General features: G+C 44.7%; 1 protein-coding gene across 4 annotated transcripts in view; it reads right to left on the bottom strand.

The window, feature by feature from the left end:
- Nucleotides 1–542: 542 nt before the first annotated feature.
- The window catches only part of SNX24 (sorting nexin 24), a 160,415-nt gene continuing 147,635 nt past the window's right edge, over nucleotides 543–13,322 (bottom strand). For 3 of the 4 annotated variants that reach the window (XM_046000977.1, XM_046000979.1, XM_046000976.1), the window contains 5 exons: nucleotides 9,644–9,738; nucleotides 8,219–8,251; nucleotides 7,660–7,724; nucleotides 1,993–2,056; nucleotides 543–1,421 (listed from right to left, as the gene is read on the bottom strand). In XM_046000977.1, the coding sequence (XP_045856933.1) occupies nucleotides 1,415–1,421; nucleotides 1,993–2,056; nucleotides 7,660–7,724; nucleotides 8,219–8,251; nucleotides 9,644–9,738 (264 nt within the window). In that variant the 3' untranslated portion in view covers nucleotides 543–1,414. Of the gene's footprint in view, nucleotides 2,057–7,659; nucleotides 7,725–8,218; nucleotides 8,252–9,643; nucleotides 9,739–13,322 lie in introns of all 4 variants that reach the window. The other variant, XM_046000978.1, reaches the window with a different exon arrangement.

The raw sequence follows: 13,322 nt of genomic DNA, 5'->3' as shown, positions 1-13,322 counted from the left end.
TGGAAGACAAGTCTACAGCAAGGTACATACCTATGCATAAATAAAAAGCATATAAGAGATCTCTGGAGTAAAATGAAAATGTCTAATGTGCATGTATTAAGAGTTCTACTATGAGAGGATGAATGGAGGTAATATTTGAATTAAGAAAAACACCAAATTAAACCCATAGAAAATAGAAGATAATAACAAGTATAAGAGCACTATATATATATATATATATATGAAATAGAAAGTAAGCATATAATAGCCAGCAAAGTAGCAGGTTTTTGAACGATCAATACATTTGTTAAATCTCTTGTAAGACTGATCGAAAGAAAACACAATTTATCCATTTCACGTATCTTCACAAAACTAATCATGAGTTTTTATTTTATTGTTGGACTATTGTAAAATAAAACATCCTAAATTTCAAAAAAAAAAAAAAGAAAGAAAGAAGCACCTATGAGTATGTGAGAAGTTGTGTGTGTGTGTGTGTGTGTGTATGTATAAAAAGACAAGACACAATTTGTGTTTCCAGTAAAATCCTATTAGACAAACTCAAATACTTCTTGTTCTTTGTTTTTATTTAACTCAAAATAGCTAACAACAAAACATTTAAAAAATATCTCCCACACAAGAGTATTCAGTTATTTTTGGTTCATGATACTAGATTACAGAGTCCTTGCCTGTTTCTACCATGAAGTAACACATCTATCATAAACGTTATCTCTCAAAGTCCGCAGCAGGCTTGAAACCCGTATATTTAGATCCCAACCAAAAACCATGATTTAGTTATTCATTTTGAACCCAAACATTTTTTCTCCCACACAGATGCTTAGTAAAATGGATAGCCATAAATAGGCTAGCTATTAATCAGTTTTCGACGAAATGCCCCCATACAGCACACACATGAAGTCTGTATATATGCTTTTGTCCTTTACTACCCAAAATATGAATGTCGGTGCGATGTACAGTGGAGGCAGCTCATTCGTTGCACTTACATCAATTCCACATAGGAGGTCAGCGAAAAGGAAACAACAAGGAAAATAACAATGAATCCTATGAAAATCTCACCAATTGAATGAAAGAGTAAATAAACCCTGATGAGGGCTGAAGAACCTTGAGGAAACCAAGCGCTACCACTGTGGCGTCTCCTCAGGGAAAGTCGGTTCACATCGGTCTCTCAGAAGACAAGCATCCTGGAGGGCGCCGGGTGACTGATTCTAGTGTTGAAAGGTATGTGGTTCTATGCAACATTGCCCTATTTAACGAACACCGACAATGTCAAATGGTCTTCCACGGAAGGAACTGTCCTTTCTTCCAATACTGGAGGAAAACCTGGTTGTGTTGGACGTGCAGATTTCCAGGACGGCGCCTTTTGAAGCGGCTGTCAAGGAGGCGCTCTCCACGTTCCATTTCCTCTTAGGTCCTGACCCTAGAAGCTAAGCGCCAGGTATGAAGCCGTATGAATCGCAATGACAAGAGTCTTAAAAATGCCCTACCATGGTCAGCATAGTTTAATTTCCAGTTTAGTTCCGTCCTCACATGGAGCACAGGCTGTTTCTGTGATCCTCCCATGGAATGTACCTATCACTGACCGAGAAAATCTCATGGAAAAGACCGGCGTCCTAAAATCTGAACAACCACCACAAAAGCTACCAAAGCAGATCGGTCTCAGCCATGCTTCCAGATAAGATGTTCAATCAGCGAACCGTGCAACTAAAGCCGAGAGGAACTTCTGTTTCGTTGCACTTGCCCCTCCCTGCCATCGCTTACAAAACTGGCAGCTACCTTCTAGGTCTCAGCCACTTAGCCTTAACCTCAGCACCGCCCAGGTCCAGGTTCTATTTTTAAAAGCACCATTCTAATGGAAATGTCCCTGCCCTGCCTTAAGCTGGGGCTGTGAATTTGACTGGAGCTAGAGCTGTTATGTCATAGAGTTTAGGTTAATTTGGCAGATATCGATTTCCGTGAAACCCGCTTCAGCTTCTTCCAGCCATGGAGGATTTCTACCTGGGCTGGAGATGGGGGTAGAATACCCCATGGAGGACCCCTTCAATAACCACGTTTGGAAAATCTGAAAAACAAAAGGAAAACGGCTTTTCTTAGGCACAGCAGTAAAAACCCAACGACCGCATTCTGCAGACCCGTACAAGGCGAGGCCCCCAGCAAGGCGAGGCCCCCAGCAACTCAGGGACCCACGTCACTCTGCAGCCTGCTCTCGCTGAGGACGCGCTATCTGTCATGTCGCAGCGGCCGAAAGCCGCTTGGGTGCACGACCAGGCTTTGCAGGAATGCACGGCCAGATTTGTAGCTTATTGATTTAGGGGATGTTCTAATGGTTAATGCTGCTAGGTCCCAGCTCTTTATCTGAATGTTTTCTCACAAGGAAGATGGATTACACTGGCAATTCAATTTCTAACAAAATCTCAATATACTTGAAGGAATTCCAAGATTTCTACTGGGAATACTTGGCTGCAGTTTTTCCATTGTGGTTTACAGCAGCGTTCAGTCCAGGCTGTCCTGAGGACGGTCATTCGGTTGCGCGCTTCCAGGGAGCAGGAGGAACGGGGGTGGTCTTCCTAACTGAAAAGGGCACACTTCTGAAGAAAGCCATCCCGTCAGGGTCAGGAAAAACGAGCCACGTTTTTAGAGGAGGCGCGTGTCCGATGGGGCACGTTCCAGTTATCAGGGCAGGTACAATATGAACAGATACTTTCCACGAGGGACCCCAACAATCACATAACCCAGAGGTTCAATTTCTCAACTTCAATTCTGCAGGTAATTAATTATATCTAGGTTTACATGAAAACCCACCACTTTCAATAAATATCGTTATTATGCAAGGAAATGAGTTGGTCCAATACTTGCAGACAGAAACTAGGACGCTCACTTATGAACCCGACCTCTGTATAGTACCTACTACATAAAGCCACGTGCAAAGGGAGGGCATAAAGTTTCTCTGGGGAGCAAGCCAGGTGGCCAGTCTGAGGGAGGAGGGAGCCAGGAAAGTTCAAAGACCTGAATGGAGGTTAGTGTTGATAAGAGAGTGAGGGAGGAAGCCTGAGGGCATGCAAGCCCAGAAATTTTGGCTTTGTCTGAAAAGCAGGGAGAACAGTCACCTCCTCCCCGCAAGGATTTTAAGCAAAGTGACACAGAACTGAATCCTGTTTGTCAAAGATGGCTCTGGCTGCCATTCAGAATACCCGGGGACAAGTTCAAAGTGGTCGCGGGTTCCCTGTGGGGAGTAAAGAGAAGTTTCCTAACAGTACCTGCCTGAAAGGTTATTGTACAAATTGGAGGGTGAAGCAAAGCACTAAAAACCTGTGCTGGGCACATGGTTAGTACTTGCTACCATCAGGTACCAAGTATGGTCTAATTACTGGGAAGAGAAGTAAGTAACAGTCCCCGCCCATACCATGAAATTTCCACGCTAGGAGGGAGACAAGCAAATGAACACACCCACAAGATATGCCTAAAACATATCTTCAGTACACAAGCAGCTCAGTGACTTCTGGGTGAGGACACTGGATTTCTCAGTGTTTGCTTTAATCCAGCATGAAACAACATAATTTTCCATACAACATATCTTTAATAATCTGTAGTAGGACTTAAACCTATATTTTTTTTAACCCAATCAAGAGCAATGATTTTGTGAAGTTCATTTTAATTTTGAAAGAATTCCTCCCCCACAGAGGTGTGCTGAAACCAAGAGCTGTCAATGGAGATATTGATCAGTTTTCAATTAGATGCCCAAAGAGAACCCATCGACGTGCGTTAGCAGGTGGGTATTTATTCTCTGCCACCCAAAACATAACAGTTTGTTTGAAGGTTAGTGTGATGACATCATCGGCATGCTCAGCTTAAAGGAATTTAAGTAAGTTTGGGGGAAAAGGCCGAAAAGGGAAAAATACCATTAATTACTCCGAGTAATGCTATACCACCTGAATAGGTCAAGCAGTGGTTTAAGCGCAAGGGGAGGGGTGCCGGGGTGGCTCCGGCGGCTAAGCGTCCGACTCTTGATGTCGGTTCAGGTCGCCATCCTGAGGTCGTGATATGGAGCCCTGCATCGGGGTCTACACTCCGCACGGACTCTGCTTGAGATTCTCTCTCTGCCCCTCCCCCTGCTTGAGCCTGCTCTCTTTTCCTCTGTCTCCCAAATAAAGAAATAAATCTTCAGAAGGCTAAATAAAGGGGAAAACAGAAGCAGGGCGCAAGGCTTGAGAGTGAGAGGGGAAGGTGAGGAAAGACCTCTGTGGGCAGATACCACGGGAAGGAGGGTGCAGTGGCCACGCGCGAGGGTGTCCGGGAGAGGGGCATTCCCGGCAGAGGGAAGATGGCCGGCCAAGGCGCTGTGTTTATGGTCCAGCAAGTGCTGAGCAACTAGCAGAGGCCGGAGATTCAGAAGGTGAACATGACAGAGAGAGAAAAAGGGAACCGTGTGGGTCATCATGACAGTAAAGGAAGGAAATGATCCATGTGAATGGAACAGAGGTGTTTTATGACAAGGTCCACCGACTGGGGGCCAACAAGGAGATTATCAGAGGTCATTTTCTCCCTCATCTGTTCCACTCCGTTCTACACTTTGGATTTGGGCTTCGTCATATGTATGATTTTTTTTAAAAGATTTTTTAAATTTTCATTTATTTACTTAACAGACAGAGATCACAAGTAGGCAGAGAAGCAGGCAGAGAGAGGAGGAAGCAGGCTGCCCACTGAGCAGAGGGCCCGATGTAGGGCTCAATCCCAGGACCCTGGGATCATGACCTGAGCCGAAGACAGAGGCTTTAACCCACTAAGCCACCCAGCTTCCCCCATATGTATGATTTTAATTCTGTGTCCACTGTTACTTGAAAACGGCCCTGGCCTTTGTTTCCCATTGAAAGAAGATGACAAGGAATGTGATTTAGGAAAGATTTACTTGTCGTCTTTTGTTGGTTCTCATTTATGCTGGTAAACACTTATGTGGACCTTTAAAAAAAAAAAAGGCAATGGGATTGGGGCGGGGGGACTCCTGAGAGCCCCCTGAGAGCTGAGCAGGCAAAGGCTCTCTCAAGCTGCTCCTGGAAGGTGTGGAGGCAGTGCCCATGTGGGGACGAGAAGAGGTCTCAAGGAGGTGGTGGGGGAAATAGCAGTGCCCTGAGGGGGAATGGAGTGCACACCTCTGAGACCTAGAAAGAAGTCGGCAGAGGAGGGAGTTCTCTTAGAAGGGCCGTGAGAGCCTGATAGAGTCAAACTCAGAGAGAAAGTGGGGCTGGAAACCCAGACAGTGTCCCAGCTACGCACACAAGGCCATCAAGACAACAAACAAGGAATCAATCCGAAAGAAAGCCAAGGAGAAGACAGGAGGGTCTATGATGGCCCACCGGTAGGCTGCCCGGGATGGGCAGAAAAGCAGGAGAGTGGGAGAGCCCAAAGGAGAGAGCGGTCATCGGTGGCCAAAGATGACGGGAGGTCTGATGAAAGCTGATGGAAAAGTATCCGGAGTGTAGCCATGCCAGAGATGATGCTGGGGACCAGCGCGAGAGCTGTTCCGAATTCCCCTGAGAAATTAAAACTCAGGCCAAAAAGCCTATGTTCAGAGAAGACTGATTATTAACATTTTATAGGAGGATAGCGTCTGACTGTCAGTTCACCTACGATGGTATGTCCACAATCAGAATCCTCTGGAAGAGTACCCCCACATTTTGTTAAGAGGCCTAAATAACCCAGAAATGCAATACCAGTAAAACTGATGTCTCGATTAAATGCTTAAGATCTGCAAGAGCCTATCAGCCTCGTCACGCCCGTAAGACAACGGGAGTCCGACTCAGGAAGGTGGGTTAGCCAAACTGCGCCAAAACCAGATCTGGTGCCCGGCCCTCCCCCACCTGGGGCCATCCTGTCCATAAAACCCGTGATTCCCGTGTCTATCCCCCATTTGCACAAGTCCTCTGTCTGCGCCAACGTTCTACCAACGATCCCTACTTTTGCCCTTTCTAGCTCCAGATATCTGGCCCCCGAGTTCTTTCTCCCCTAAGTGCCTACCGTTCTTTGTTGCCCACCAGGGGCACAGCACACGCAGCTCAGTCAGTGGGACGATGCGGACTCAAGGATCATAAAACGCCTTCCCTTGTCCCCTGAGCACCCTGGCCACTATGTTTCACAACGATCGTTCCATGCCCCTCACCTCCACAGGAGCATCGGGCCAATGCCGGAAACTTCTGACCATCCGTAATACCTGCACAGAGACTGTACCGTACAGAGCCCTGGTAGAACCATGCTCTGAAGAGAAATAGAATGCTTTACAGAACATCGCCCATTTCATCTAGCCTAGCTTATGTGAAGTGACATTTTGTTGACCTAAAGTCAACTGATATAATATGCTTTTTTTTTTTTAAATATGGGAAGCAAATGCTAGAGAAAGGCAATTATGTCTTACGGAAAGGACTGTGCAGGGAAAAATACTCTGAGAACATATTCCCATGTTGCAAAGGAATGTCAACTCTCGCTAGGAATGGTCCCTCCACGGAGCTGTGCTGGGTCCTGGCCAGCCTTCTTCACGCTGCCAGCTAAGTCACTGATGTCCATGCATGCGCCGTTGCCACAGAATGGTCCCCTCTTTCTTGCTGGTGATAGGGTTTTATTGTCAGAATGTAGGAATGGTTTCAACAAATCATTTATCTACTGCCATTGAGTTGCTCTGCTATTTAGTTACTCCCACGAATAAGGGCTGAATGTTCCATCAACGTAAAGAAATTAAGCTCCAAGGGGTCTGCTCATCAGCCATGTGACACCGGGCAAGTTGGGGACCTCCTGCAGTTCCAACTCTCTTATTAGCCAATGAGGATAGCCACCTTGCCTATTTTATGAGGCTGTTAAAAAATTAAAGGAGTAACGTCTGAGAAGGCACTCATGAAGAGGTGTAGAGCAGGACTTTTTGAGAGGGACTCTGAAGAATTCAAATTTCTTGGCATAACGAGAGGACCCAGGCTAAAATATTGATTACAGGGGCACCTGGGTGGCTCAGGGGATTAAAGCCTCTGCCTTCCGCTCAGGTCATGATCCCGGGGTTCTGGAATCGAGCCCCGCATCGGGCTCTCTGCTCAGCGGGGAGCCTGCTTCCTCCTCTCTCTCTCTCTCTCTGCCTGCCTGTGACCTCTGTCAAATAAATAAATAAAATCTTTAAACATAAAATATTGATTACATGCGTGCATAAATTCATTATATTTAAGTATATACTTCTAAAAATACACAGCTGACCATCTAAGATGCTATAACCTAAACAGAAGTAAAGATATACATGTAATATAGATACACCACTTTGGGGAAAAAGCATTTAAAAAAAAAAAAAAGAACCAGAGCCTTAGACTCAATCCTTATCATCTGGATAAAAACAAGCAGAGACCAAAATATAACACCACCAAAAACAAAAATAAAAGAAAAGCAAATAAATATCTTTCCTCTTTATTACTCTAATTCAAAACTGCCTGGTAAGGTAGAAAGAAAAATCACATTTCGTGCCGAAAGGCCTGCCCCAATTAAAATTCTGAATGTCTCCTACACCAAGAGCGCTGGTTTATTGGCAGATTATTAAGCCCTGGACCAATGTCACTCTGTTAGACCTGTATTAAAAACATGGTTTATGTGGTGCAGGGTCAGATCAGTAAAGAGCTGTTAGCAGATGACAGGTTTGATTACCGCTGGCTGCAGGCAAGACGTATGGATCCCTGAGGAACAGCAGCACCGGCTGGTGGGACAGTTTGCTGGAAAGGTCAAGAACAGGCATGTCAGCATCAGGGGACGACGGTAAACAGAAAACACTACAAACTAGCTTTGAGGGGATCAAACTGCTGTGTGGGGACATCTCAAGGTCTATGTATCTCACCGCGTGGGTGAATAATAGTGAGCAGAGTTACAGAGAACACACCAGCCCTGCGTTCACCTTCTCAACATCTCTTTGTGGAATCTGAAACGGGCATACCATCTACTTGACAAATCACTGATGAAAAGTGCACCATCTCAGAGCACAATTACTGATAAAATAGTATTCTTAGGACTGGCATAAAACAATGTAGGTTCGATATAACTGGTTACTCCTCTCACTTTCTATCACATATTTGTAAATCAACTGCCTAACAGATATTATCAAGAAGATCGTGACGTGATACACTTACGCCACAGTAATTCAACACTTAACAAAACCACGGTCCTGTTTCTGGTTTTATGTAACTCTTGATTGACTAGTATTAGTTCTTACCTTGATTCTTCAGATTCCGTCTCATCAAAAGATCTAGAATTTTTTTTAAAAGAAGAAGAGGAAGACCATGTCAGTTGGGTAAATGTTGTTGCAAACCAGGGAAAAAAGAGTCAGTATTCTTAAAGCTCTAAATGGGAAACATTGGGAAAAGAGAGGCATCTTGACAAAGTCACAGCATGACTGATGCCTCATTCTAAAGAATCTAAGACCGCCATTTTCTTGAACTTCAGTTTTCTTGAGGATCACTTACAAACCCTATGGTTTTACTTTCGGGCTTCTATAATGGAGATAAGAGTTCACTCTGTCATTGCTACAATCTCTTCTTAAAAACATTCCCCAAGCTCCTAGCAAATGCACTCAGGTCAGAACAGGCCACGCGGACAATGCCTTTTACTTGGTAAGCTCAGTATATAATGCTCGCTGTGGGGTGAGTGGAAAGTGGCCTTGAGCGACACTGTCAGGGCGGGGGGCGGGGTGGGGGGCTGTGGGTCTGCAGCCTTTCCTCCTGCAGAGGGTCGGGGTTTAACCCAACGTTGGGTGTGGTCCCCATGACCGTCTTGTAGTTAGTGTGCATCCTTCCGGGGGCCCTGGAGGCGGCAGGAGGATGAACAAAACCCCCTCCCCTACGTGGGTTTGCAGGGTCTTTGTAATGATGTGTTTCCCTGTAAATGGATTTGATATGACAGGGGTGATGCTGATGGCCTTCAGAGGCCAGCTCAGCCTGAGCCAGGTGCCCAGAGCTGGGCAAGGAGCTTGTTTTAGAGTTCATTCTTCGGAAGAACACTTCCCAACTGATGGTGATAGCAAACGTCTGGTTCCTGGGACACAGGGACTGGGATCTACAGCCCCGCATGAGAAGGTCCTGTGGGAGAGGCAGCAAGACAGCACGGAAGAGAGCCTACGTGGGAAAGCCTGGGCTCTGCCAGCTACAAGATGAGAGATTTGGGGAAAGACACTTAATTCCTGTGTCTCAGCTTGCTCAGGTCAACAATAAGGGAGTCGGCTAACATCATCTCCAAGGTCATTCACAGCTCTTAGATGATGTGACTACACATGCATGGGCATGTAGACTTCGCTCGAGTACCCACAGATAAATATATTAGTCCCTCCACAGGCTATCTAGATTCAAAATTCCCACCATGTAACATCACTCCAGGAAGCAGCATATTTTAATAAGTCAATTCCTTAAGTCTAAACCTGAGTTACTGAGCCTGCCATTTGGCTGCAATATAGTGGTGAAGACCACAGAGGAATTCCTTTGACCACAGGCAGGGGGCGAGTGAGTGCTGTCCCAGGGGAGAGAACGGGTGTGACCAGGCTGGCCCTTCCAGCACCACCCAAGGGTGGGGGGCGGTGGTTATTGGTTAGGCCAACTAGCGACTGTAGTTTCAGATACGTGTCCGATAGGGGAACAACGCTTCTTACCCACAACTCTCTGCCTTTGGTAGCGAGGGCAAGTGTCGCACATTTAGGAAATCAAGGAACAGTTTGGGAAGCTCTTCATTTTCCAAAATGACAGCCTGTGAAAGGAGAAAAGAGAAGCTAGAAAGTGAAATTTACTAAGCAATCAATAATCAAATGAACTACGTCAAAAGTCATGACCGCCCACCTCAGTTCTTACCAGCATCATTATCACAATCTGTAAGGGTTGGTGGGGGGTGGTCCCCATCTCACCCACCAAGAATTCAGGAGACAGGCACGCTCTTCAGTGTTCCCCAATACTCTATTTTACCTATCCTCTCACCCAACCAGCATTTATGGATCATCTAGCACACATCAGATGCTGACTAGGAGGAAAGACAGCTGGCCACCAGGTAGACAGAATTCTTGCCTTCATGGAGATTCTGATGAGAGGATTTTAGAAACCTGGGAGCATCAATAATACTGCTAAGAAACGTGCATCAAATTTTCCTTACTGGGTGATCAAGTGGTCTGGGGTATGTGTGTGCCTACAAGACACCACACTGTTTAGAAAATACTACACATGACTTTTTTAACTGGAAGATTTAGCCAAGATCCCTCGGCTATCACCGCTTTTGGCATTTGGATCAAGTGACATTTATGGCCATTTGGACAGCTCCACTTAAAGGGTTAGTGATAACTCTACCCTTAAGTGTAAATCAGCGTATATAGTAAAAAAAAAAACCAAAATCTATACGGTTCTTCCATTTAGGGAGCTCTGTTAAAGCTCTGTTAAAGAGCTGGGACAATGGCATAACCATGCCTGCTCTTGGTTTTTCGAGTCACGCAAGTGCAAGTGCATTTTCATGGGCATCTGTTTTAAAAAAAGGGAGCCACAGTGTATGATCTGATTAAACAGTTGCCCCTCTCATCCCACCACTCTCCCCCACCTTTTTTTTTTTTAAATTATTTTTACGAAGACCATGGAAAAAACATCAAAGATTTCATGATAGTCTCTGAAAGTAAGGGAATTATTTTCAAAGGTCATTTCTATCATTTACCAGGGTCCTCCTCCCACATGTTGTTGAAAGAACGATGAGAAGGGATGCTGAGGCATCACCCAAACTGTGATCAGGCACAGCTATGCAATGTGATGTATGAGGCACCAAGGACAAAAGGTCAAATTAGGTATATTCTGAAATATGTGATTCTATATAACCTATTGCTTTCTGTCATAATTTACATACTGAGTGGTCCCATTTCTAGTGGAGTTTTAAAATAGTTACCCAGTTCGGGACATGTGAATGGAATGAGGGAGGCAGGCTGAGCCCCAAGCTACACCAGCGCTCAAGCCTCCTGCTGTTCAGTTTCTGGAGAGGAGGCATCCGGAAACCCAGCTCTGTCTCAGTCTCTTCCTACTCCTGACCTAGCTGATTGTACCCACTGAGGCTTAAGGAAAGGCAATAGAAGGTAGGAAAACAAAACAAAACAAAAAAATGCATAAAATAGAAAAAAGCTCTTCTTCCCAGAGGCATGCTTTCATTACGATTTTCACTGACCTTCTGCATTTTCACCTACTCAGGGAAATTTGCGGGGTGCCCATAAGGTCATCATTTCAGTGCCCACAACTCAAGGATTGTAAGAATCACTGTATATATGAAGCTCCAGGGGATTTTTGCCATAAAGTAAGTTGTAATGATTATCTCCATGTTTCTGGACATCAGTTTACGAGAATGACACAACACCTATTTGAATAATAAAGCTTAATGTCCTAACAAAACCAGAGCTGTTCACCCAGGCAATAGTTTTAATTATGTGTACAAGGGGCAGCTTAAATCTTTTTCAGATTAAAAAAAAAAAAAAATGGGGGGGTAACACTCTTATCTCCACCCCCACCTTTTAAAATAAATTAAATCAATAACAAGTGTGGGACACTTTTAATGACCTGAACTACTTAATTTCCAGGATCCTTAGACATGTCATCCATCACTGCAGTATAGAGGAAGACATCTCTTGAGTGTTCAGGGGGTTAGTTTGGTTTTATTAATGCAAGATTTAGGGAATTTTAACAAGGTGAATTGTTTATTTGCCTTGACAGATTGGCTTACAATGCACTGGCTACATCTACAGCATGATCATTAATGACAAAAGACAGGCAAAAGCTGTTTACACTGCAACACCAGGACGGGAATTAATCCTGTCCAGCCTCCCTGAATAGAACACTCCAAAGAGATGATCACATTTTTTTAGGTAAGACATACTGGCAAAAAAAAAAAAAAAAAAAAAAAAAAAAGAATATAGAAAACTCCAGAAATTAGTGAGCATTTTCATTAAATATTCCCTGAAAATTCTCAAATATTTTTCATAAGAGAGTCACCAATATGGATTTCGGGATTTACAGTTCGATTGTATTTATTTATTTATTTATTTGAGAGGGAGAGAGACAGAGAGAGTGAGAGAGCACAAGTGGGGTGGAGAGGGGAGAAGCAAGATTCCCACTGAGCAGGGAGCCTGCCCTGGGGCTCGATCCCAGGAACCTGGGATCATGACCTGAGCTGATGGCAGAAGCTTAACTGACTGAGCCACCCAGGCGCCATATCTTCTCTTGTTTCTTGAGAAGCTTTCCCTCAGGAAGATCCATCCCTCTTAAAGCTGCACCCTGGTCCACTCCACCTTCTTGGGACTCCAGTCTGGTCTAACTGCCCAACTTTATCCAACAGGTAAATAAATATAAACATATAATAAACAAATTAAAATTTATATAAATAATTATAATAAATACATATATATAAATTATATTTTGAATATCAAATCCTATTTCCCCTTTGTCTTAGCTTGCGTACCATGATTTTTTTTATTTGTTTATTTGTTTATTTACAGCATAACAGTGTTCATTGTTTTGGCATCACACCCGGTGCTCCGTGCAGTACGTGCCCTCCCTATTACCCACCACCTGGTTCCTCAACCTCCCATCCCCGCCCCTTCAAAACCCTCTGGTTGTTTTTCAGAGTCCATAGTCTCTCATGGTTCATCTCCCCTTCCAATTTCCTTCAATTCCCTCTCCTCTCCATCTCCCCATGTCCTCCATGTTCTTTGTTATGCTCCACAAATAAGTGAGACCATATGATGCTTGACAATCTCTGCTTGACTTATTTTGCTCAGCATAATCTCTTCCAGTCCCGTCCAGCGTACCATGATTTTTTATTAACCTTCACTCATTAGTCATTCCCATTTCTTAGAGGCAAGATGGTGTGGTAGGAAGTACAGGGCTTTAGAGCCAGAGCTGGGTTCCCACACCCCCGGCTACCTCATGGGGTCAGTGTGAGGGTAAGACAATGTCCTCAAGAGTCTCTGGTGCACACTTAGCAGTCAATAAATGTTCACTGTTTCCTTACAATCTCTTCGTTCTATCAATCCTCAACAGCCTATTTTATCGGTTTTGGAAGTTTGGATTATTGTCCATCCAGCAAACAGGGCTTCCTAATCCTCTATGATTCATGGATCCCTTTGAAAAATGGATACAAGCTGAGGATCTCGCTGGCTGAAGAATATGCATCCATACGTAATTGTGCTGATGGTGGCAGAGGGTTCAAGAGCCCTGACAGCCCCGCCAAGGACACCTGCTTCCAGCTCCAGTGCGGCAGCAACAGTGCTGGGCGCCTCTTCACTTGGCCTGGTGCCTGAAGCCCTCGCTGCCAGGCCT

This window comes from Meles meles, chromosome 3 (assembly GCF_922984935.1).
Source record: "Meles meles chromosome 3, mMelMel3.1 paternal haplotype, whole genome shotgun sequence".
Classification (NCBI taxonomy): Eukaryota; Metazoa; Chordata; class Mammalia; order Carnivora; family Mustelidae; genus Meles; species Meles meles.
This window is presented reverse-complemented; position numbering and strand designations above follow the sequence as displayed.